The sequence below is a fragment of the Dermochelys coriacea genome, chromosome 8 (assembly GCF_009764565.3).
Source record: "Dermochelys coriacea isolate rDerCor1 chromosome 8, rDerCor1.pri.v4, whole genome shotgun sequence".
In the NCBI taxonomy this organism is placed as follows: domain Eukaryota; kingdom Metazoa; phylum Chordata; order Testudines; family Dermochelyidae; genus Dermochelys; species Dermochelys coriacea.
In genome coordinates this window covers 29,225,540-29,253,013 of record NC_050075.1, presented here as the reverse complement: position 1 = coordinate 29,253,013, position 27,474 = coordinate 29,225,540, and the positions used below count along the sequence as shown (strand labels likewise).

At 39.5% G+C, this 27,474-nt stretch overlaps 1 protein-coding gene across 8 annotated transcripts in view; it reads right to left on the bottom strand.

Moving 5' to 3' along the window:
• Positions 1-27,474, bottom strand: part of TENM2 (teneurin transmembrane protein 2) — a 963,219-nt gene that overhangs the window by 78,411 nt on the left and 857,334 nt on the right. For all 8 annotated transcript variants that reach the window (XM_038413789.2, XM_043490999.1, XM_043491001.1 and 5 more), the window contains one exon: positions 520-666. In XM_038413789.2, the coding sequence (XP_038269717.1) occupies positions 520-666 (147 nt within the window). The remainder of the gene's footprint in view (positions 1-519; positions 667-27,474) is intronic.

Here is a 27,474-nt window from a genome sequence, read left to right as displayed (position 1 = left end):
TTGTTCAGTCCTTTACAGCTCTGCATATGGGCAGCAAAATATGACACAGTGAGCTATGACTTCTTATGTGGTTTTTGCATATGAGGACATGACCTTGGCTTCTGGCACAAAGGTGAATAAATGTTGCTAAATATCCTGCTAAATCAGCTATTACACTTCTGCACATATGCATAGTAAGTGATTTTACAATTCACCAGTTGGCATGAGCTTGCATATCTGAGGGCAAGATTGAGGACTAAGATTCTAGGCCATATTCATCACTGACGTAAATTCCACTGGCTGCAATGGGGTTTATACCAAGGCGGAATCTGGTCCTGTGTCTTCAAAAGGAGGCCTTTCAGGTCACACCATCTTTCCACAAGGACACAGCTTTCTCCATCTCATTTGTTTCAAAGGAAATGTAACAACAATATTGACAATAGTATGAGGGAGGGCCTTTCTGTAGTAAAGTGACTCATGACGAAAGTGCATATAACCCTCTGTTCTTTAGGGATTGGGAACTGGAAGACTTTTGCTCACCTCCCTCATTATCCTTGTTATCAGCACAGGAGGTTTCCATGGCAACATTGCATCCAGGCCCTCTCCAGCCGGTCTGGCAGACACACTGCCAGCTGTTCTGACCGAGCGTGCATCTCCCATTGCCATTGCACAAATCAGGGCAGCCATCTGGTTGAAGAAATGAAGAAGATAAGTACTAGAAATACTAATTCACATTAAGATTCTACGCTCTAGGCAGGTGAAACAATACCACTGTGCATACAAAAAGCAGCTTCAGCTAGTGGGATAAATAAAAACCCTCACTGTTGCTGAGTGGGGAGGGGCATGGTAGGGAAAAATTCATATTTAGCTCACAACTTCATAAAAAGTGTGCATTCAAGTGTCACATTCAAGTGATATGTAACTGGACCCCCCAAAACTAAGATCTTGGGTTAATTTTTAATTGTTATAGACATAATTGACAGTCTGCTGACACAGGATCAAATTCTCATTTTATGCCCATTTTTATATAAAATAACTCCTCCATCCATATATATCTACATAGGAGAATTGTTTTGAAACAAAGATGGCAGCATACCCTGTTTCTTTTCTATAGTATATTATAGAATCCTCCAGAGTTTCTTCTAACATAAAGTTGGAATATAAAGAACCTCCAGCAAAACTATTTCAAAAAAACCTCTCTCTTTAGAAGTCAGGTTTAAATGTCTACCTTTAAAAGACTTAACTATTTATTACAAAGCCTATTCATGTCAGGATTTAGCATGTTATATTTTCCTGAGAGACACCTTAGCAGGGATATCCCACAAATAATATATAGTGTGACTGTCTTCAGCTGTGCTCTTATTTATTGTTAGTAGAGCTGAATTTGGAATGAAATATTCTACCTTGTAGGCTGCCTGTGTTTATCAACCAAATGTTCATCGATAATGGATACCTTAACTTGTCAATCTACTTCCCATAGGTGAAACTGTCACAGTGGGTGGAACTGTACCTGGCCTGAATACCTGTTGAAAATAAACAGACAGAATTCCCATTGACGGGAATGAAAGGGTGGGAACGGAGAGGAAGGAAGAAGCGGGGAAGCCTTCATGGCCTGATACACACGTGGTGGCAATAGTTCTTCACTACACTATTTACTCCACATCTGAGCCATTCCAGTAACTCTTCATTTGAGAAGGCTGAAGAGTCAGGCAACAAACCTCTCTCACATGTTGCAAACCAATTGGGGGTGGATGGCATAAACAGGAGAGAGAGAGGACAGAATTGCCACAACTAGAGGTAGAAAAAATGATCTGATCTACAGTGAAAACAGGATCATTGTGCTTTAAACCCTCTCACTAGGGTTTGAAATCCAATCTCCTAATCATGCTGTCTGCATAATTGTCATAGAACACTGAGTAATTGCTCCTGGTATTGAATCTTATTGCTGCAGGAATCAGGCAGCAAGTTTCCCCCTATATACAGCTTTGCAGACCAGGCTATGGGGCTCTCTCACCTTCCTCTGGAGGATCACATACTGGCCATTACTGGAAGGAGGACTTGAAGGACCAATGGTTTGATCTGGCAGAGCAAATTATGCTTCTATGTTAATTTTAATTCTCCATAATCCTAGTCCAAATAATCCCAGGATAAACTGATCTCAGACTCAGACTTTCAAACTCATCCTCAGGATGCATCAGGGAAGGTTTCCTTATCCTGAATAGCAGTGGGCTAGTAGATTGTTTCTTGTGGCAATCTATATTCTTAGTCTGGGGCCAGCCTTGACGTCTGGCCTGCAGCAGTACTCTTGGATATTCCTGGGAGAATATGTGTGGAACAGCATATGTTAGGTCTCTCTGTATTTGCCACACTGACCCAGAACTGTGACTGTTAATAAATGGATTATTCCACTCCCATGTCCAAATTAGTACAAGGACACAGTGAAATTGACTAACTATCCTCGCAAAGCATGGCTGTTCCTTATATTAGAAAACAGTGAGGGATGTACTTGGCACCATTCATCTTTAGATCTGCATATTTTTGTGTGTTTCTTTTACATTTTTTTTTCATTTGAACAGAGAGCTTGTGAAAGATCCTGGTTTGAGAGCTCTGGACACTAAAGTCCTGTATTTATCCATAGACCAGATCCATTACAGGTGGCAGCAGTCAAAGTTTCTACACACTGTCCCGCCCCTGTGCTTGAACCCTGATCACTTCTAGCAGTTAAATGGGAGTTCAGTCTCCATGCCCACTCAGTGCTTGGCCTCTCCACTGAGACTGCCAATAAGAATGTCAACTATGGTGTGTTTTATGATGTGGCTACCTGTCTTTTGTGGATAGGGCTAAGAGCATTAAACTCATTCTATGTAGACAAGATATCAGCAGATACTAAGAAGCCCCATGAGTTTTCTTCCAATGCTGCTTTTGTGTATTTAAACTACACAATGCCCCCTTCACTTGAAAGAAAGGTTGTTTTTGCATTACAGATCTTAGCAGCAAAATGTTGCCACCATACTGCACTATATGAAATATTTTGAAGGCATTTCATTTTATCTTTGGCTTGTCATGTTGTTTGAGTGACTAAAATGATAATGCATCAAGGGAGGCATCATGCTGTAAGACAAATGATTTGTTTTAAATGTAAAATGAACATTAATTGTGAATATATACTCAGGGTTTGCTTTTTGTGGGGGAACCGGAGAGAGAGATAAACACATCACAGTACAAGGTTTGCTCCACAACATATGAGCAAGATGAAAACATGAACAGTAGGGAGCCAGCATAATCTCTGAAAAGTTTTAGGTGCAGCTGGGAATTAATGGACATGACTTTGCTTTTAGCTTGAAGAGTGACGGAAGCAGCACTAGTGCAGGCATGATGTTGCTAGGAAACACTTTACCACCACAGTAGAGTTCATTTAATTTGTGGCCTTCCAAAGAGAGACTTTGTGTTCCAGTAACGTAAAAAACAGCTTATATTTAAAAGAAGAAAAAAAGCTAGCACATAATTAGGCCACAATGAGATCTAATTATTTTTGGCAATGATTTTTTTCTTTAAAAAGCTGTGAAAATGATGAATGTATTTAGCTATAGAAAATGGCTTATGTTGAAGTGAATAGGCAGGTAGTGGCTACTTTGGATTTTTACTAAAATGTACAAAAGGGCACTTAAAAATTATCTCCAAATAAATACTTACATGACAGGAGAGCCATTATGGTCTGTTAGGCAAAAAGTGGTTCTAAGAGCCTGTTTACACAATAGACTAAAACATCTCCATTATGAGCTACAGAGTAAATTATCAGATTTCTAAAAAAAGGTCTAAAAAAGATCTCACCTATATTTGTGCAACAAACTTTTACGTAGGTCTAAAATACCTGTTTTTAAAAACTTCCTAACTGTGCATTTGCATAATGATTGAAGCCGATACTGCCAGTCTATTACTCAGGGCATGTCTAGGCTGCGATCAGAGGTGTGACTGCAGCACTTGTAGACATACCTCAGCTAGCTTTGATCTAGCAAGCTCAAATGACAATAGCAGTGAAGACATGGCAGTACTGCCTAGCCACTCAAGTATATAGTCAAGGTCCTAGATGGGGTTGAAAGGCCAGTGCTGCTATTGTTATTTGAGCTAGCTGGATCAAAGCAAGATTGGTCATGTCCAGAGGTCACAATGCAGATTGCAGTGCAGACATACCCTCAATATTTGTACATGGCTAGCAGGGCTTGAAGCTTTTTGTCAAGCCATCTTGAAGAACGAAAATCAAGCCCCGCCAAATGAAGTAATGTTAAGACTCAGATACAAAGCAAGGTCCCATTCTTGCAAATATTCACTACAGGTCACAGTACTTTCTTCAGCGTGAGTGCTTGTGGAAATAAGCACTGCTCCCAGCACTAAGTGATTGGGCACCAAAAGCTTGCACAGAATCTGCTACTCTCACTCACACTGAATAATGTATGACTCCTTGGGTAGTACTAATGAAATTAGTGAGGTTATTGAAGGATTAAAATTCCTCTCAACGAGAGTAAGGATATCAGAATCTAGCCCTGAGAACTAATTCACTGCTGCATGGGACTGCAGAGCTATAGTACTGAGAAAGGTCCTGTCATCGTTGAGAAGACAGGTAGAGATATTCCTAGTGTGCAGAATATTCCTTCTTATCTTTTCTATAACGTTTAATGGAAAATGTCAAAAAGTAAGCTAAAACACTCAGGATATAGTGCCTGTTTAAAGTGTCAGATTGACAGCTCTGGAATCTAACGGCCTATTTATCCACAGAACAGGCACAGCATGGGCAACAGCAATGCAAGTTTCTCACTTCTCCAGCAGCGTATCTCAACGTGACTTGGAGAGACTGCCTCTGGGGGTGAGAAAGGAGCTCAGTCTTATGCCCTTTCAGTTCACGGCTTGCCTATAGGAATGTTACAAGGGGGGAAGGGGTAAGTGTGTGCACACAAGGGAAATTGCCTTAAGATGTTATTTAAGAGAGTTTTGGGGGGAGGGGGATTTCACAGTTAATAATATCAAGAAACGTTTCACCATTCTTGACAAAATAACGGGATCAATGCTGTGAGAGGAACAGGATGAGAGTGAGAGCGGATTTTGAGATTAAAATCAAGCACATCTTGGAACATACTGAAACATCCCTCCTCCTCACTACAGACAGACACACTTACCCACATGTGTAAGTGGAAGGAGAACACTGGCAGAGGGAGGTAAAGAAAAAGAGAAAGCAAAACCAGAATGTCTCTATTTGATTTTAGAGTCTGACGCAAAAACTGTGTGTTCCACAAGGCTGAGAGTCTGTGATGCTTTATAAATTACTCAATGAAAAAAAATTCCGTATAATCTTATCACTTCAGAATTGTGAGACTGTAGCGGGGTAGACACCTGCTCCTGCCCTGAGGAGCTTAGAACAGCCCAGGAGAGGGCTGTGGCTGGGGCAAGCAGCCCAGCCTGAGTAGGGAAGTAGGCTCAGCTGAGGCCACGCACCAATTAGGGCTCAGCTGGCCTTATAAGTAGACAGTGAGCAAGGAGCTGACTCTCACTCTCGCCTTTGGAGAGGGAGGGATCTGTCTGCAGGAAGTATAGAGTACCTAGATTGGTGCAGGGCTGGAGAAAGGCCAACGGAGCTGGGGAGCTCCAGCCAGGAAAATCCCAGGCTGCGGCCTAGTAGAAGGCAAGGCAGGTACGGGGGTTACAAAGGGGGCAGCCCACAGGTAGGCCGAGGCAGCAGGTCCAAACCCCTCCTTGCCAGTGATGAGTGGCTTTTACACTGCAGTCTGCCCCCCGATACAAGGGGCTAGTTGGTGACTGGCAGTAGCCTTACGCTGAGACAAGGTGGGGATAGTGGGTGGGGGTTCCCCTGGGAGGGGAACCCTAAGAGACAGTGGGTGTACTGCCAGGGGGCAGCCATCCAAGGGGCACCGGGTCCGGGAGGGATGCGGGGCCAGCAAGGTGGATCACCGTCCTACAGAGGGCTCTCTGGAGCCTGGTGAGCTAATTCCCAACGAACACCAGCAGGAGGCCCCACAGGGGTGAGTCCGCTCCCTTACAGAGACTAATCCTTAATGTCTGGTTTCACTTTCTTTCTATCTTCGGGTTTTCCATGGCAACCACCACCAAAGTCTCTGAAGTGCTTCCCAAGTAAATTAGAGGGGCACAGCAAATTCCTTGGAGGACTTCACTGAGTCCTCCGCTCTTCATTGCTCTGACAAGGATTAGATATACTTATCTAACAGCTTAGCTTACTCATAGTCAACAAGGCCATTTCTTGGCAAGATACTTTTATACTACATCTACATTGGCAAGTAATATCAGATCATTGAATCCTATGGGAATCATTAGGTACATCTTGAGAACAATCTTGTAACTCTTAACTGCACCAATCAGTAATTTAATAAACACTTTTTGAATATATCATTGTCCATGGACTTTATATTCTCTAGATACCCCCATACTGCTTGGTAATGAATTAGAATTGCTTCAGTCACACTTCCTAGGCCAGTTTCAACACAAACATGACCATAGCACTTCAAACAAGAGAAACCTGGCTGATATGCACTATCTATGGAATTAGGATCAAAACATGACCAGCTAATTACTTAAGACAAATACTAAACAACATATAGAAGCTTTTCTATCAAAATAATTGATTATGAGCTTCTTGTAGCAGGAACTGATCTTTCTTGCCTTTCTGAAAAGCACATAGCACAAAGTAGGGGCTACTACAGAAATATAAATAATACATACAACAATAAAAAATGAAGAACACCACCACCACTAATAATACAAAGAGCTACAGAACGTTAACATTTGTAATTAACTCTTTTTATTTCCTATATGTTATTACGATTAAACATTTATACTGGAATAGTACCTTGACACCAATCAGGCCAGGGCCTCACTGTGGTAGGTGCTATAGAAAATGAGAATTCCAGCCCTAAAGAGCTTACAATCCATAAGAAAAGAGATACTTAAAATGTAAGCTCTTTGTTATATGTTTGTACAGCACCTTCAGCTATGGGGCCCTGGTCCATAACTGGGGCTACTAGGAGCTACTGCAATACAAATAATACAATTATCATTAATAATAAATTTTGGATGAGACAAAAGTAGATGGGGATCTATAATAATTAATTAGAATATTGTAAATGTCATAATTTACATTTCCTATATTCACAGTCAATGAAATTCATCTCTGTGTGGAGGGCCAGTGCAAAATCTATGCAGCACTTAAGCTTATTTTGAAGACAAATATAAGATTTAAATAATGCAGTGACCCTGCAGACAGGTGAAATTCATCCAGATTGCATTGCAGAATTATAATAAACAGTGACCAAAACCATCCCTGTTATGTATGTGCTTATTTTCAAGTTATAAATACAGTGAAAACCACATTGGAGATAAATTATCATCAGTGATTCAGTGCACATTTAAACTAAGCAGCAATGGTGCTCAGTAAATTTATTTGCTGTATATAGGCACTCTGGGAAAACTTCAATCCAGTTTTAGATGAATGTCTGCCCAAAACAACCCCCCCCATCATCTGAGTGATATTAAAGGATACCATGTATGTGCACATATGTACACACAAATAAATATAAGTTATCCTTGGCATGAACTAGTTTTAAACTTAGTGAAACTGAAAATAGTTTCACACTCTGGATAGAAGGTCAAAGTCCCAATTCTTGCTGACTGCTTCACTTGGATTTTCTATCTGAACCTTGATTTTATCTATAATCAGTAGCACTCCCTGTTTTGATAGGGCCAGACACCTTGAAAGGGGAAAGAGGGAGAGTGGAGCATACAGGGAAAATCAAAGTCTGAAAAACTCTTCCCAAATGGGCAAGACATTTGCTGTTTGCTCTTTTTCCAAATTTCTAAAAGTTTACAATAATTAGCACATATTTTTTTTTAAACAGAGAAAAAGGGGGAAGACAACATGGAGAAAGAAATAGCGAAGGACAATCTTTCTGGCTACCTATCCAGGCACTTACATGGGTCTCATCACCATAGTATTGGAGTGGCTCACAATGATCTATGGATTTGATCTTCACAGAACCCCTATGAGATAAAGCAGTATTATATGCATCTTACAGATGGAGAATTGAGGCCCAAGTGCACACAGGGTGTCTGTGGATGGAGCTGGGAATTGAATGTAGATCTTCCAAGTCCCAGTCCCAGTCCAGTGCCCAGTCTACTAGACAATCAAATCATGGCTTTCTCCTCTATCTCCTCCACAAGACATGGGATTGCTTGGAGACAGAAGGGATTCCCCGGCCTTTCCCCACTTAGTGACCCCACCACGACAGTAAAGAATTTATTTGGTCCATAAAATCACTTCAACATGGGAGAAACTAATTAGGTCATCTGGGCCCTGATTGAAAGCCCTCTGTAGTCAATGGGAGTCTATCCAGTGACTTCATGACCATTGGATCAGCCACCCAATCATTCCCCTTGCGCTGTACAGTCCAGTTTTAAATCATTCATGTGACGGAGTTTACCCCACTTCCAGGATGAAAGTATCTTTATTGCATTTAAATTGGCAGTCTAATGGAGCTATGATATTGGGTGCAAATTCTTGTATTTAAACACAGCTACAACTAATGTGAAGAAGGAAAATAAAAACAAAAAAAACCCAACTACCACCTAATTTGAGGAACTTCCACCTCTACCTATTCCTCTAAAAATTATGTTTAAAATCTCAACTAAAGTACAGCTGAAATAAACAGAATGGGTAATATGCAAAAGGAACACAGGGTATGGCAGTGCCTAAGGAATGTATAGAAATGCCACAAAGGTAATCAAGGCAATAGTCTGTTTCATTTGGCTTTTGGATGATAATCAGATTGTTTTTATATTTTGTGCTGTTTCCTTCAATGAGCTACTGATATTCCCAGTGTCGTCTAGCAAATAATGAATGAGGTGCCAAGGAGTATGGAAATCAGAGCATGACTTCGATTTCTTATCTGTTATTTTTAACCATCCAATTCCTACACCCACAGGGCATAGTTAAAGCCAAAGGAGAGGCATAAAAATACAAATGACACACAGTAGAGATGTAGGCACTGACCAGCTATTTACTGCATGGTTAGTGTTGATCTTTTAACTAAACTGAAATCAGTTTAAATAACAAAATGGTTTTTTAACCATACGAATATTGAAAAGCTAGTGAAGTCGCTAAACAGTTCTCCCATACATTGTGCAAATAAAGAAATAGCTAAACTAAGTATAAACAAACATTTTGCTAATGAGTGAGGATGTGAAAAATGAAATTGACTCAAAAATTAAACTGATTAGTTGACTTTCATTGCACAAGCTGAGAGAGATGCAAAGGGCAAGCAAGAAGCATCAACAACCTTGAATACTTAACATAAAAATGGCCATACTGGGTCAGACTGATGGTCCATCTAGCCCAGCATCCTGTCTCTGATAGTGCCCAATGCCAGATGATTCTGGCAGTTGGAGATTTAGGGACTCCCAGAGCATGGGGTGGTGTCCATGACTATCTTGGGTGATAGCCAATGAGGGACCTATCCTCCATGAACATATCTAATTCTTTTTTGAACTCAGTTATACTTTTGACCTTCACAACAACCCATGGTACAGGTTGACTGTGCATTGTGGGAAAAAGTATTTCCTGTTGTTTGTTTTAAAACTGCTATTAATTTCATTGGGCGACCCACTAGTTCTTGTGTTAATGAACTTTCTCCAGACCATTTATCCATATTCACTTTCTTCAGATCATTCATGATTTTATAGACCCCTATCATATCCCCCTTTTAGTCTACTCATTTCTAAGCTGAACAAGTTTCTGTCTTTTGAATCTCTCCTTATATGGAACTTGTTCCGTACACTTAAGCACTTTTCTTGCCCTTCTCTGCATCTTTTCCAATTCTAATATATCTTTTTTGAGATGGGGTGACCAGAACTGCATGCAGCATATAAGGTGTGGGTGTACCAAGGATTTATATAGTGGCATTATGACATTTCCTGTTTTACTATCTATTCCCTTCCTAATTGTTCCTTTTAGTTAACTTAATTGACTCCGCTGCACAGTACGTGGATGTTTTTAGAGAACTATTTACAATGACACCAAGATCTCTTTCTTGAGTGGTAACAGTTAATTTAGACCCCATGATTTTGTATGTATAGATGGGATTTTTTTACAATGTGCATTGCTTTGCACTTACTAACATTAAATTTCATCTACCATTTTGTGGCTGAGTTACCTAATTTACTGAGATCCCTTTGTAACTCTTCACAGTCAGCTTTAGACTTAACTATATTGAGGAATTTTGTATCAGCTGCAAGTTTTGCCACCTCACTTTTCAGATAATTATGAATATGTTGAACAGCACAGGTCCCAGTACAGAACCTTGGGGATCCTGCTATTTACCTCTCTCCATTGTGAAAACTGACCATTTATTCCTATCCTTTGTTGCATATCTTTTAACGAGTTACTGATACATGAGAGGACTTTCCCTCTTCTCCTATGACTGATTAATTTGCCAAAGACCTTTTGGAGAAGGTCCTTGTCAAAGGATTTCTGAAAGTACAAGTATACGATATTGACTAGATCACCCTCATCCACATGTTTGTGAACTATCTCAAAGACCTCTAATAGATCAGTAAGGCATGATTTTCCCTTACAAAAGCCATGTTGACTCTTCCTCAATACATATTATGTTTATCTATGTGTCTGCTAATTTTGTTCTTTACTATAGTTTTAACTAATTTTCCTGGTTCTGAAGTTAGACTTACTTGTCTGTAATTGCCAGGATCGCCTCTGGAGCCTTTTTAAAAAATCAGCCTTACATTAGCTAACCCCCAACCATCTGGTACAGAGGCTGATTTAAGCGATAAGTTACATACACTAGTTCTGCATTTTTATATTTGAGTTCAGAACCCTTGATAAATACCATCTGGTCCTAGTGACTTGTTACTGGTTAATTTCTCAATTTGTCTCAAAATCTTGTCTATTGACACCTCAATCTGGGACAGTTCCTCAGATTTGTCACCTAAAAATAATGTCACAAGTGTGGGGATCTCTCTCATATCTTCTGCAGTGAAGACCAATGCAAAGAATTAATTTAGCTTCTCCACAACAGTCTTATCTTCCTTAAGTGCTCCTTTAGCACCCCAATCCTACAGTGGCACCACTGTTTGGCATACTTCCTGCTTCTGATGTACTTAATTTTTTTTTTGCTGTAAGTTTTTGTATCCTTAGCTAGTTGCTCTTCAAATTCTTTTTTTGGCCTTCCTTATTATGCTTTTACACTTGACTTTCCAGAGTTTATGCTCCTTTCTATTATCCTCATGAGGATTTCCAATTTTTAAAGGATGCCCTTTTGCCTCTGACCACCTCTTTTACTCTGCTGTTTAGCCTTGGTGGCATTTTTTTGTCCTCTTACTGGTTGAGCCTCTATTATATGGGATTTTAAAACAGTTACTGATTCCTCTCCACTCTATTACTCATAGTGCAAACAATTATGATAAGTTAATTTCCCTAAATTGCCTGGGGATGTACAGTATGACAGAGTTCTCTTCCAGTTGCTATCTCCTCCTCTATCTATTTATCTATGTAACTATCTAATCTCTCTCTCTGCTTGCTTATGATATCTAGGCACCAAAATAAAAAATACAAAAATGGAAGAGGAAAAGATGCGAAGTTGTTTACTGGGGATTTATTAAATCCCCTGGCAGGGTGTCAATTGTTGATATACAAAAAAGCAAATCTCCATAGCAGTTGCTTGTTGGAATACTTTTAATTTGTCCTTAACTTACCTTTCTGGAGTGGAGGAATACAAGAAGGGAAAAGGAAAAATGAAAGACGGAGTGATCACATTACAGCATAAATCACATAAATTAGAAATGGAAAAAATCTAGTAGGTCACAGAGTCCATTTCCCTGCCAATGGGGATTTCTCCCAACAATATATTCTCAAGTGTTTTACTCAATCTGGTTTTAAATTATTCAAACAGTAGGGCTTCTATTACTCCCTATGGGAAGATTCCCCTCAAAGTCCCTAGCCTAGCTGGAGCACCACTGCATTCTGGCAATCAGTGGCTGTTAGAATGGCTCTTTGGGGCTTTCTGGCATATGGGCACAGATTGGAGAAGCACAGAGGCTGCTCTAAGTTGTGTTGGAGGTGGAACTGGTTTTAGGGTCAAGGTTGGCAAATTGCAGCATGAGTGCTGCACTAAACACAGCACAGCGAAACCCAAGAATTGGGACCTTTATATATAAACAGTAGGTAATATTCATCTGTGCACTGCACATATTTTCTACATACCCTACATCTGCCTATATTCTAGAAGAGTTGGTTGCATAGGGAGAGCCATGTGAAGGGAGATTCTGGTGCATGTGTATGTGTGTTTGGGGAGGCGGAGATGTAAAAAAGTAAGGGATAGAGGCTGAATCTTCCAGCCCCTCTACCGAGTGAGAGGGTGTTGAGGAAGCCAAGGAGAAGAGATCTCCAGCTCAAGCTGAGAAGAGGGCTCCAGCTCAGGCCAAGAAAAGGACTTCATGCTGCAACATGGGGCCCAATTCCAGTTCTGCCAACAGCAGAATGCTTAGTGAGATCCTGCTCACACATAGACCAGACCCCCAGGGCTTGGACCAGATCAAAATCTCTAGACACACCTGTGGTTTGTGAGCCCACTGGGGCAAGTGAATGGCCTGAATAAATGTAATGAGAGTGTACTATTTGCTTTTCTGCCCCAATAAAAACTTTTAGTTGTTCTGATTGCAATATCTATAAGCAGACAATAGGCCAAATTCAATCTTGGTGTATCTCCTCTGACATCAGTGGAGCTGCACCAAGGATGAATTTGGCCGATTAGATGACACGGACGGGTGTAAAAAGATTTAGTAAGTGCGCTCTGGGGTGATACCTATTCTTCACTGACAAAAAAGTGGTAACATTGGTCACAACAATTTGTATTACTGGAAGCATGAAATAGAACACACTGTCATATTGATGTGCTCAGTGTAGGGTAGGTACCAATTATCCATAATCTGGAAAATACAGATCTACACTCTGTTAAGGATTAACTGACCACTTGGACATCACAAAATTTGTTTCCGGCACAGACTGCAGTATTGCTGTCAAATAATCTTCCTGGTATCAGACAGGTCTTATTCTTTGTGCATGCTGATAATGAGGATGTGCTCAGGAAGTACAGCACATAATTTGTCACCTCCTCCATGTCACATACCCAAGGAACAGTCAGCCCTTCAGTGGAATACATTTTGAACAATGCAAAATGTTAATCTGTCTCTTCTAAGTCATGCCATAGCTAAATAGTTAACTGGATGATGTACTAGAGATACTATCCAGCTGCTAACCTGCAGAGTTAACATCAAATCAATTCACAGAATAGCCAACTCCCTGAAAAAGAAAAGCATGACTGATTTTTCCAATAAAGCTGCAAAAATCAATAATTCTTATAGATGGAACTGCTACATTCCTAACAAACTCGGACCTCATTCTCACAGCTGTGAATCTTCTCTAGAGAATCTATAACAAGCTGGAAAGAAGATTTTTGCCTTTCTGAAAATGTTCAATGAGACCAAGTTAATCAGCCCTCATAAGAATTTAGCCCTACTTATATTCTAGTTCTGCTATTAGCATCCTGTTAGGGGACCACATAATAGGTCCGGATGCAGTTAGTTGGTGTGTATAAGATTTTGGCAAGATGCTCTGCTTTTATAGGGTTTGAATAAGTTATGATGTACTGCTATACGGATGTCTCTACGAATAATATTGCATGCAGGGGCTAAGGGCTAAATATTGACCTCCTCCTCCTCTCTTGCATGTATTCATATGGTTAAAAACAAGCACAGAGCTGACAAACAGGGGACACAGCACACTGTGCAGCATGAAGCTGTACTCCATAGTGACTATTTATGGCTGTGTGAAGGGAAATTTGGAAGTGTACAAAACTAATCAAACTCACAGTTCAAAACCCCTGCATAAGATGGGCAACTCCCACAGACCCAAGAATGAAGCAGCTGTAGAGCAGCTGCAAACATGCTCTGTGCCCTGGCAGTAATTTGGAATGAGGATCTCATTCACTCAGGCTTCAAGCAGGAGATAAAAATATGTCCCCTACAGCCTAGGCTACACATTGTATACTTTATAGTAAGATTCATACTTAACACCCCAAAATACATGTGAAAGACACAGTAAAATTCATATTTAAGATGTGTCTTTCACATTTATTTTATAGTAATACAATTCTTTTTATCAATATCCTAGGATGGAATTATACACACGCAACCAACAGCACAACCAGAATCATAGGTCCTATTAAGCTGTCTGATACTTGGGTAAGAGGACTAACATGGGCCTTTTTATAGTTTGTGTCATTGTTTCCAGCAGGAAAAGCCAAACAAATATAGTCTGAGGTGACTTTCTCTGCGCAACTGTCACTTATTTTAAATATTTTGACAAAAATGTAATGTTGTAACTAGGGCTGTCAAGCGATTAAAAAAATTAATCACGATTAATTGCACGATTAATCACGCTGTTAAACAATAGTAGAATACCATTTATTTAAATATTTTTGGATGTTTTCTACATTTTCAAATATATTGATTACAGTTACAACACAGAATAAGAGTATAGTGCTCACTTTATATTTATTTTTTATTACAAATATTTGCACTGTAAAAAAACCCCCAAAATAGTTTTTTACAATTCACTTAATACAAATACTGTAGTACAATCTCTTTATCATGAAAGTTGAACTTACAAATGTAGAATAATGGACCAAAAATAACTGCATTCAAAAATAAAACAATGTAAAACATTAGAATCTACAAGTCCCCTCAGTCCTACTTCAGCCAATCGCTCAGACAAACAAGTTTGGTTGCAATTTGCAGGAGATAATGCTGCTCGCTTCTTGTTTACAATGTCACCTGAAAGCGAAAACAGGCGTTCGCATGGCATGGTTGTAGCCGGTGTTGCAAGATATTTACGTGCTAGATGTGCTACAGATTCATATGTACCTTCATGCTTTAACCACTCTGATGATGGATTCTGCTTGATAACGATCCAAAGCAGAGCAGACCAATGCATGTTCATTTTAATCATCTGAGTCACATGCCACCAGCAGAAGGCTGATTTTCTTTTATTGATGGTTCGGATCCTGTAGTTTCCGCATCTGAGCGTTGCTCTTTTAAGACTTCTGAAAGCATGCTCCACACCTCATCCCTCTCAGATTTTGGATGGCACTTCAGATTCTTAACCCTTAGGTAGAGTGCTGTAGCTATTTTTAGAAATCTCACATTGGTACCTTTTTTCTGTTTTGCCAAATTTGCTGTTCTTAAAACAAACATGCTGGGTCATCATTCGAGATTGCTATAACATGAAATATATGGCAGAATGGAGGCAAAACAGAACAGGAGACATACAATTCTCCCCCAAGGAGTTCAGTCACAAATTTAATTAACACTTTTTTTTTTAAATGAGCATCATCTGCATGGAAGCATGTTCTCTGGAATGGTGGCCGAAGCATGAAGGGGCATACGAATGTTTACCATATCTGGCACATAAATGTCTTGCAACGCCACTACAAAAGTGCCATGCGGATACCTATTCTCACTTTCAGGTGACGTAAACAAAAAGCAGGCAGTAGTATCTCCGGTAAATGTAAACGAACTTGTTTGCGGCTGGCTGAGCAAAAACTAGGACTGAGTGGACTTGTAGGCTCTAAAGTTTTACATTGTTTTGCTTTACAGTGAAGTTATGAAACAAAACAAAAACTCTACATTTGAAAGTTACACTTTCACGATAGATTGCACTACAGTACTTGTATGAGGTGAACTGAAAAATACCATTTCTTTTGTTTATCATTTTTACAGTGCAAATATTTGTAATAAAAAATAATATAAAGTGAGCACTGTACACTTTGTATTCTGTGTTGTAACAGAAATCAATATATTTGAAAATATAGAAAAATATCCAAAATATTTAGTCAATTTCAATTAGTATTTTATTGTTTAACAATGTGATTAATCGCAATTAATTTTTTTGAATTAATTGCATGACTTAATTGCGATTAATCAACAGCCCTAGTTGTAACATGGCCCAAGAATCAGAGTGAGTATGCGGATTTAGCAAATTGAAGGATGATAGGCAAACTTTAGCATAAGTGCAAAACAGAAGATCTAACTCCAGGCACAAATCTAATTAAAATGCAATAACAATAAAACCATGTTAATTCCAGTGTTATGGTTGAGAGTTTAAAGGTTAGGAATGATAAAAGTCAGGACATTCAATGATATGGTTACCACAGCAACTGTAACTCAGCCTCCTTGCACACATGCAGGGCTTTTTTTAATTATAGAAACATAATGTGAAACTTATGCCTTAATATATATGTTATAGAATTATGGTTGCTTTGAGAACTGTAATTTTAAACTGTTTTGAATAATTAATTTATAAAGAACATGTTGGTGAAAATATGAAGTTGACTAAACAAGAATGGCCGACCCATGCTTTAAAACGTGCCTAATATTAACCATAACCCTTAAAGAACCTCACACAGGCCATATGTAGGTACACAAGGAAGGATAATACATATACAGTACAGCCAGTGCTATGCAGGGACACATTCTGTACCATTCTATATGACTACTGTAGAAGCACTGTAGAGAGAGAACAGAGTGGATGGAGACAGGGATCAAAGAATACACTGCAATTTTTATTTAGTGTGATCTTTGATCAGGGGAAATGAGATTTAGTACCATGTATTCATAGTGCACCCTCCCACCCCAAGTTTAGATTTCAAGCTGAACTTCATACAACTCTTTGGAAATTAGTGAAATCCATCCTGAATAGCTAAGTTTTACCTGGCTTTGGTAGAGGAAACTATGAAAAAACACCTCAAGACCATAGCTGGGCTCAAGGGTCAGCCCAGACTTACTGAAGGGTCAGCAGTCCAGGCTTTTACTCTGGTTTTGTGGGGAAGCATGAAACCAGGTGAGTACAAAGATGTGTCTAGTTTCATATTTCACGATGAAGGTTGCATACAACTCTACTTGGAGCGGAGCAAAGGACCCTGTTACCCTACACTGCACTTCTCAACCAACTGAACACTCCGGTGTAGGGTGCCATGGTGCAAGAGCCCTACCAACATCTGTGTTCTTACCACAGGTCACCTCCTAATGGCAGCTACTCCTTGCTCCTACCACAGGAGTGAGCGACTGCAGAGAGCTAGCCAGAGGCCTTGTCCTGCACCCACTGAAATGACTGGCAAGATTACTATTTATTATTTTATAGTGGTAACACCTGGGAACCCTTGCCATGAACCAGTACCCACCCCATTGTGCTAGGTGCTGTAAAAACAGAGAACAAAAAGACCATCCCTGACTTAAACAGCTTTCACTCTAAGATCCCATTGACTTTAGTGGTGCAGGATCAGGCTGCATGAGAGCAGTAGTATTGTTGTGCTCAAGCCATTTAGCTGCACTCTCCGATCTACATGTACCCCTGGGGGTACACAGAGGTCTTCCAGGGAGTACATCAAATCATCTAGATATTTGCCTAGTTTTACAACAGCCCATATAGAAAGCACTAGCAAAGTCAGTAGAAACTAAAATTTCATACAATGACTTGTTTATACTGCTCTAAGTATTATACACTGAAATGTCAGTACAACATTTATATTCCATTTGATTTATTTTATAATTATATGGTAAAAATGAGAAAGTAAGCAATTTTTCATTAATAGTGTGCTGTGACACTTTTGTATTTTTATGTCTGATTTTGTAAACAAGTAGTTTTTAAGTGAGGTGAAACTTTGAGTTGCAAGACAAATCAGACTCCTGAAAGGGGTACAATAGTCTGGAAAGGTTGAGAGCTCTACCCAACTGAAACACTGTCAGGGACATAGAAGGTGAACTCCACCCTCTCCCAATATCTTCTTTGGTTGATGGGGAAGACTTCAATTATTGTTTTTTCTTCTGTCCAGTAACTGCTTGCCATTAAGAAAATACCATCTATTTCAATAGTAGCTCTATTTTAATGTTTAAAGGAGATGCATTTTACAGAGATACAATTGTTACTTTTACTGCTCAGAAAATATTTTTAAGCTGCATTATTATGTGTTGTAACTCAATCTCTCTTAATGCAGAGGCAGAGAATGTAAATGTCAAACTCAGTTAGATCAGGCATATTCAGAGAAGTTAAATGCACAGATACATTAAATGCTATCACCTTAAAGTAACATAAACCCACAAACCCCAGGATATTCACAATTCAGCATGAAATGCTGTCTGTAATATACCCTGTAGAGCCCAGACATTTAAATTTGAATGCCTTGTTCTTTTAATCAGTTATGCTGGCAGTTAGTGTCACATTTACTGAGGGCAAAAAAGTATTTCCAGTACCCAATAAACAACAATGCATTGACATGAGATGATAGATTGGTTAACAATAACATAATTTTAGGACTTTCTTAATAGATCTTCAAATAAACAATGTTTATAGAGAATCAATTGGAATAATCAAGGTAAAAGTCTAATGTCTTCAATACAGGGCATAATCATGGCCACAGCAAGGTTCTGGATCAGTTGAGCTATGTGTGGAGAAGCATCTTATGTTAGCTTCAAAGACTCATTAAAAAGTTGTTTTCTGGAGCTTTAAAGCCTCAACATTTGTTGTAATCTCAGTGTCAACCAGTTATTTCTATGCAATAGCTAGCCGGAAATTTCTGGGTGAAATTCATCCATGGGGTGGAGGGCTACTGCAAAGCCTGCTGCACCCCTTAAGCCCTATATTTGGTTGGCTGAAGGCAGAGCAGATGCTAAGGGCTACCTGCCTGCCCTTTCTACACTTCAAAAGAAGTCTTGGGTCTGGCATTACATGAATTAGTTAAGGGCAGTGAAAGTGGCAATGTGGGAACCAAGGGCTCCATGTTTATACAGATTCATTGGCTCCAACACCACATGCAAATGTCTTGTTGGGACTATGGTAGTTGCTCCAGGCTTTAGTCTGCAGTACAGGCTGTTTTCAGCCCCATATTTTGACTCTCTTTGGGAGTTGAATTTCACCTGCCCAAACCACCCAAAAAGACCAATTATTCTCAGCCTATCTGAATATATTCCAGCCAGTTCAATTCTCTGTATACCATTGTATCACTGGAAGAAATGTGTTCAGATCAAGAAAAGGAAAATTTTGGCTGGAACAGCAGGAAAACTTCCTAGTGAAGGGATCTGCTAGACTGAGTTCTCAAGGGAAGTAGTCAAAGCTTCAACGCTTGAGACAGTGTGTGGACTAGAACAAGCCTGTGTGAACATTGATACAGAGCAGGTAGCTTGGGAACGTTGTATCCAGCCTGAACTTCCATGGTTCTATATATAGTGTCTCTGCAATGCCAACATTTATATCCAAAATCTCTCTGCAATATTCTGCTGACTTAGATCCTCAACTTCAATAAAGAGCTGACATTGTGCTTAACTTCATAATAAAATAATCAAGTTGATTCAATTCTGGACAGAACTAGCAAATAGTGTCCGCTTCAGTGATGATCTGAATGATGTGGATGAAACATTCTTTCACGTACTCTAAAAATCCAGAATGTAGAAGGTTGGAAAGCACAACAGTAAATAGGCAAAACTATCCTAAAAGCATAGAGAGAGGAAAAATAAACTGAGCATGCAACAAACACAGCCTCTCATGCTGTTAGGTGAAAGAATAGATTTATAGTTTAAAGTGCTTGGGAAATTAGATTCAGGGTTGTGATGACTTTACAACGTGTTACCCCTTTAAAATGGGGTTTACAATGGGAATACTGGCACAACCTTAAATTAGATGATCCTGTAATGAACAAATGCATTCAGAAATTCTGCTTACTCTACAAGAGAGAATAGGAAGGGATATATTTACTCAATTTAAAAGTACTATACAAAATCTATACAAAGCTACTAATTGGCTTAGGCTATTATGTACTAATATTACCTCAGTATTTGCAGGATTACTTAGGTATTCTCCATGGTAAATTCTGTGAATACTTGAAATAGTAAGGTAATCATATCTATTTATCTGAAGCAAAACTGGCCAAGTTTACTGTAGTAGAATTAACCATCTGATCTGAAATACCCAGACTCCCAGAGATAACATTCTGGTCAACTGACTGGGGTGACTCAATCCTCCATTCTTGTGAAGGAGATAAACTGAGAGCCAGATCCTAAGATGGTGTAAACTCACAAAGCTCTAGTGAGTTCAACAGAGTTACATGGTTTTATATCATTTACTACGTTGAAGTCCTTCAAATAAAACTCTAAACATCTAACACAATGTCTACTTGTCAGAGAAAGGAGAAGATCCCATGGTCGCTTTCATAAGAACAGGGATTTACTCTGGTTTCTTGGCTATTGCCTCTGAACTTTTGTGCAATATGCCAGGAAATAGCTGTCCACCTGGCTGCAGTGCTTTACCCAAAGGTGGCTGCATTTCACTGCCTGGTAAAGTGTTGCTGCTGTATGCCCTTTCTGACTTGTGAAAGAGAATGACCCAACAGTGTCATTCCTGAATGAAATAGCTAATGCATCACTGAGAGAAAGCATCTTCCCTTCCTCCTTCAAACATGCAATAATCTGACCAACACTGAAGAAACCCAACCTGGATAGATAAGTTCTAGCCACCCAATGTCAAACCTCCCATTCCTGAGCAAGCTCACAGAGAAATTAGCCAACTACAAGATCACTTAACTCAAGCTAATATTCTAGACCCAGCACAGGCCACAACACGGAACTGAAACCACTTCAGTGGCACTGACTGATGATCTGTCAGATAGAGGGTAGATATCTATTCTCTTTCTCCCGGACCTCTCTGCATCGTTTGACATTGCTGACCATAAGATAGTGCTGTCTCACCTGAAAGAGTTGGCAGAGGTCCAGGGTAATGCATTAAAATGTTCTGCATCTTTCCTGGGGGGTGTGAGCATCTAATGAGTAGTGATGGGAAACTGAACCCCCGTCATTTGTGGAGCCCAACAAGGATCAGTTCTCTCTCCAGGCCTTTATAACATGTACATGTAGCCACTAGTTGAACGGGTGAGACAAAGTGGACTCAACAATATACAGGTGAGATACAGCTCTACCTGTCCTTCACCACATACAACCACATCACTACTATCAAGCTGGCTCAGTGCTTGGATGAGATCAGCTCATGGATGAAGAACAGCTGGTTGAAGCAGAACCTGAACAAGACAGACATGATGCTGGTGGACAGAGGAAAACATTTTGAAGAGTTCACAGTCACAGTGCAGTCTTCTTTGGTTGAAGGTACACATCTATAGTTGGTAAAATCAGCCCACTGGTAAATTCTTGGATTCTTCATGGATGAAAAACTCTCACTACTAGCATCAGCAAGCCATGCTTTCTATCATCTCCCGTCACTTAGGAAACTCAGTCGCATCCTGACAGCTTATCACCTGGGTTCAGCTATTCATGCCTTCGTCAGCTCTTAACTGGACTACAGCAATGCAATATACCTAGGCATGAAGACTCCAGTGCTTAAGAAACTCCAACTAGTTCAGAATGCTGCAGCAACACTGGCTACTGCAAGCACATTAAACTGGTTCTTCACGCTCTACTCTGGCTTTCCACAGTATTTCAAATCAAGTTTGCGGTCTTGATCCTTAGCTTCAATGCACTTCATGGCCTAGGCCCAGGAGTTCTAAACAAATAATCATCAGAAGCTCTGGGATGAAGACTGTGGTTAACAGCTCCGCTCCTCTGGCACAATGAAAGTCTCCACAGTAAGGGTAAAGCTCATCTGTGCAGGAGATACAATGTTCTCAGGGGCTTGTCTGGGAGTGGGGAATGAACTCTTCCAGAAACTAAGGACCATCACACACTTCACCACCTTTGCTTCAAGAGCAAGGCACATTTCTTTGAGCTCGAATATAAATTAATCACATTATGTAAAACAAAAAAAAATCCTACCAAAATGAAACACTCCACTGTACATGCTTCCCCCCTTGGAGAGAGGATGAGAGAACAAGCAACACGTATCAGATGTTAGCTACATTGCTTGATGCGCTACTGGAAGGAACTCAAACTATGGTGATGAGTGCAGTATCAGAACCTATATAGACTAGAATAGAAAGTGCTCTGCACGTTACCTACCCCCCCCCCCCAAAGTCCCACAATGGCATTCTGGGAGAGGGCCTAAGGAGCTTTAGATTGTAAACCTTTCAGGGCAGGGATTGACTCTCATTGGGCACTAATATAAATATTTACCACTAATAATAATCAGGGAGTAAAGTCTGTCTATAGCAATGGTCCCTCTTCGCATACCTTGTTTTCTGTGTGACTGTTTGTGGATTATCTGTGTATCAGAGGAATACAGGATGACTAGGGAGGCTGCTAGCCACAATACAAGCACACTTACTGTTGTTTTTTCTCCTGCCTAGACACACATTTATGAGCACATTGGTATGCTTTGTGAGAATTTGTCCCATAATATGTACATTGCTTTGGGATCTTATCAGGAGGCACTAGATAAATAAGATCTCAGGACAATATTTTACTGCTGACCTTATTAGAGCATTCATTATATGGATTCTAATATGTGGCTACACAGTGTGCACTTTACGGACTAGTGTATGCAAACATCTCAACTCTCCTGCAGGAAAATCAAATGAAGGGCCAAGAAATAAAAGCCTGTCAGAGGTGCACTGGAACGGTTTTGAATGAAGGAAGCATTAAAAACATACAGCTACTCTGTTGCAAATTCTACTTCTTTCTAGCATTTTGGGAATCCTCAGTCTTTGTGAGTGTTCAAACCAGATTAAGAATTGATAACAAATAGATATCTGAAAATTAGAAACAAATGTGCAATATGTTTTATGCTAATTATTGTATGAAGGGGGAATTCCTGGAGTAAAAGTAGTATAACTACTTTTAAATGTGTCAAATAGTGCCTACACTCCAGTGCAGGCACTCCTCCATTTGGAGTGTTTGTATAAATGGATAGATAAATAAATAGAGACACAGTAGACTGTACCAGTGATGCTAGACTGTATGGCTATTCATTTATTTTGGGGACAAAGTAAGTGTATTCCACCACGTCATTTTTGTTTTTCTTAACACCTGCATTTCACTCTACAGTGCATTGTATAGTACATAGCTTCTCTTTACTGAATGTATTGGCCTAATGAATAAAGTTTTTACAGAATTATTTTTTTTATAATTTTTTATTTTTATGCAACAACTGCAGAAGTAACTGACAAAGAGCTATGGGAATAAATATTGTATTTGTGCTATTATAGGTTAATCTCTGAACTGTCATTAACTCAGCATGCATAGATGGATAAAGGTGTGCCATTACGTCTCCTGTTCATGACCTCTCTAGCTGTCCATGTGGAAAAGAAAAAAGGGTCATTTATTTCGTAAAGTAGTAAAAAAGAGTTATCTGATATTTAAAATAAATAAATAAATGATTAGATCTAAAATACATAGACCATTCATGTATAAAGCTTTGCATGTTTAAGGATTAATCAGTTTCTGGTACTAACCAGAAAGGGAAGGCCTTTATGTTCTGTGTAGCTACATATTTAAAATGTTTACCACCAGATAATCCATAGTTTACCTCACACCCACCCAACAGTTCCCACAGAGCAGTGTTACCATTAATTTCCTAGATCAAATATTAAGCAAAGAGACATGTCAGTTTTGTGCTTCTAAACAGAATGGCTCTGCCCAACTCCCCTGCGTTAGGCATGTGAAATGACCCGGTGTTTACCACTGGGCTTTTAACTTTATAACTCTGCATCTATACTTGGTACAGTTTTTAAACTATGCCAGGATGAGTAAGATGAGAATAATTATAGTGAAACTGTTTTCTGGGAACTGTTCCCATGGAAAAGAAACAATCTGAAAAGTTGGAGTGGGTAGCAAATAAAATACTCCACTTGTGCTGTGATATGTACACATGATCAATACATTGTATTATTACACTGTATTTACCAATTCATCATCATTCAATTTCAGAAGGTACAGAATTGTGTATTTTCAGGACATTTACAATAGGTTTATAAATTGTCAGGAACTAATGCTGACTTATCAATTCTGAAAAATAGAAGTGTAGATAGTAAAGAGAATTTCCAATAAGATTTTGGAAAAAAAATCAAACCTTTCTGCATGACATATGTAAATCACTATTTGCCACAATTCTCTGCAATCTGCCTTGCATTTTCAACAGTTCTCCGTAGAAGTTTATAGAATTTTAGCACATATTCTGGATAGATCATGTGAGGAAACTTTACTTTTATGACTTCTATCCATATTATCAATTATCTTACAAAGGTGTAGGTGAGAAACTACAAGAATTTGGTTTTGGTTTGGTTTGTAAACAGAGGGGTCTGATCAAAATGTAATTTGAGTTACTACATCTTATCTACCTCCACCAACTTTAATCTGATGTAGTATTTACCTTCACTTTTTTGTGTATTGCTAAGCAGTTGCCACACTGGATTTCAAAGCAGGTTAGAAACACTTATTAATTAAGCTTCACACTCTTTCTAAAGTAGGAAATGGGATATAACTATACAGGAATTATTTAATCAACCACTGAGAAATGCAGCCTTCTCTACAGTGGAACATGGCACTGCGCCCAGCAACATCACATCAGATTTTACAGTAGAAAGTGAAGAATACTGTATGTAACCCAAACTGCAGAGGCAATTACCTGAGCTAGAACTTGGCCAGCACCGTGAGGTTAACTCATAAAATGTTCCGTTGTGTCTTTCTAAACTGTAAGTAGTCAGATCCTCACCAGCACCACTTTGTGCAGCATCTAAATATCACTTCGAGTTCTCCCCTCTGAGCACTGATTCAGTTTGACCCTATTGCGTTTATGAGCTCTTCACAGCCCAAAATGGGAAGTGCTAAAGCAGGGGTGGGCAAACTACGGCCCGCAGGCCAGCTATGCCCCACAAGACATTTTAAGCTGGTACATGAGCCACATGCTGAGCTGGAGCGCTGGGGCCCCATGTGCCTCAGCCCTGCTCCGGGGCGCTGGGTCGGGAGCCGCAAAACGTGGTTCTCAGAAGCCGTGGAATGGCCCCACTCCGGCTCCTATGTGCTCCAATGGGAGCTGCAGGGGCGGTGCCTGCAGATGAGGCAACGTGCAGAAGCGCTTGACCGCGCCTCTGTGTAGGAGCCGGAGAAGGGACATGCCACTGCATCTGGGAGTCACATGAGGTAAGCGCCGTTCGGAGCCTAAACCCCACAGCCTCTCCCCATGCCTCTGCCCCAGCCCCGATCCTCCTCCTGCTCTCCAATATCCTTGATCCCAGCCCAGATCATCCTCCTGCACCCCAAACCCTGATCCCCAACCCCACCCCAGACCCCCTCCCGCACCCCAACCCCAATTTTGTGAGTATTCATGGCCCGCCATACAATTTTTATTTCCTGATGTGGCCCTCGGGCCAAAAAGTTTGCCCACCCCTGTGCAAAAGTGTGTTTGTTAACTAGTTAAGCAAAGTGAACTTCTTTGGAGCAGTTTCAAACTCTGAAGGAAATACATATTTGGGAATATATTTACTTGTGCATATTACTTACTCAATGACTGTAATAGCTTCTTTGAATGGTTATGATCTGCCTGCAGAAATCTTTCTTAATCTGGGTATCATTAACTGGAAAGACTATCACAGCTGCTTTATGAGCTAGGACTGTCTTTCCGGTCAATATACAAATCCATAAGCTATAGATCCTTTAGCAAATTTTTCAACATGCATAGTTGCTTTTCAAAGATATTCATTTTAATTATCTCCTCCACCAGGCAATGCAAATGAGTCCATATGTGGGACCAGTAACCTCAAATGAAGTTTCCTTCAGCAAAACAAGGTTCTTGAGCTGAATGAGGACAAAAATCTGGAGCACTTTTATAAAAAACACCTTCCCTTTTGTCCTGCTTTAAGTTGGGAACAACTGAACAATTTTTTTCCTTTTATTTTATAAACTAATTTGCTCCTGGGTGAAGGTCTAGAATGATGAGTTTTATCCTGGAGCACAAAATTTTAAACCTTGGGCTATATCATGGCACTGATTTTTAAGCAGAGCACCCCATAGATCTCAATGGGGAGGTCTGCTTAAAAAAATCAATGGCACGATATGAGTCCTTGTTTGTAAACTCCAAAAATACAGGGGTTTTTAATGGAAATGCTGACACAGCCCTAACTACAGGAGGGAAAACAGCATGTCTATAATACAATTGGTGGCATTGGGAACATTCTGAAGTGAAAGGAGCATTTATGTTCTTCCAGTTCCCCATACATAAAATTTCAAAGAGTCAGTTTTTCATACTTAGAAATGTCCAAGCAGCAATCCCTTTACAATTAAAGTATAAGAATTTTCAGGTTTTCATAATAACCAAAAATACATTGCGTAAAGAAGATGGACTTTAATTAATGAGTGTTATTCAATAGAACATGTTGTTTTCTATATAGGGGATTAAAAGATGAAAAAGAACGGGAAAAATATCAGGTTTTAATGAGCTGCCATCTTCATTTGATTTAACTAAATTTCATCTACTGTAGTAAGTATTAACAATTATGAGAGTCATTTAAGTATATCCACATAGTTTGGCACCTGACTGCTATCTTTATGTAATTAAATTGTGTAGGAAATGGATATAAACTACTGTTAGAAGTTAAAGGGTTCAGTTCACTCATTGATCTTTCTCCTTCAACATATAAGCAAGCAAAATTATTATAAAATAAGTTGACAAAAGATTCTGATGAAAAACCATAAACTGATAACTCATGCAGCTGCCCTCAATTTGAATTAAGCAAAGGCTGATACAGCAAGCTAATGCTTAAAAATCAGTACAGCTTTGATAGGTTTTTCATTTCCCCTTCAGCTTTTCAGCAATATGTGCAGTCATAACACAGAAGGATATTCATTAGCTGGATTTGCTGGTCCAGAACCCACTCTGTAGAGGGGTGATTTACAAATGGTAGCACTTGATCTGTTTACGCAAGTTCATAGTTTTTCACAAAATACTACTTGTCTGGAATCTCCCTACAGCAAACACTGCCCTTTCAACTTTCACAAACTCAAATTGTCCTTGATTCTGATAACCAGGTCCCTAAGTATATTTCTTTTTTTTGGCAGATCTGATGTATTTCTGCCTATTTGTATTTTGGCAGAGTAGGTTCTATCCTGAATGGACACAACCAGAATATGTATTGATTGGCTTCAATGTAACGAATCAATTACTCATGATCCAAGAGAGGCAAATGCAATTTTTTTTTCAGGTTTCCAATGAAACCCATAAAGAGATGCCATGGATCTAAAATCTATGGCCCTATAGTTTTTTTTTTCTAACTGTACCATCAATTAATAATGGTGCATGGGAAGGAATGTATTTACTTTACCCATTTCTAATGAACTCCTAAAAGACTGTGTGATTCTGACTCTGAAATCTATGGCATCTGTTAGAATTCACTGAAAACAAGAACAGAAAAAGCATGCTGC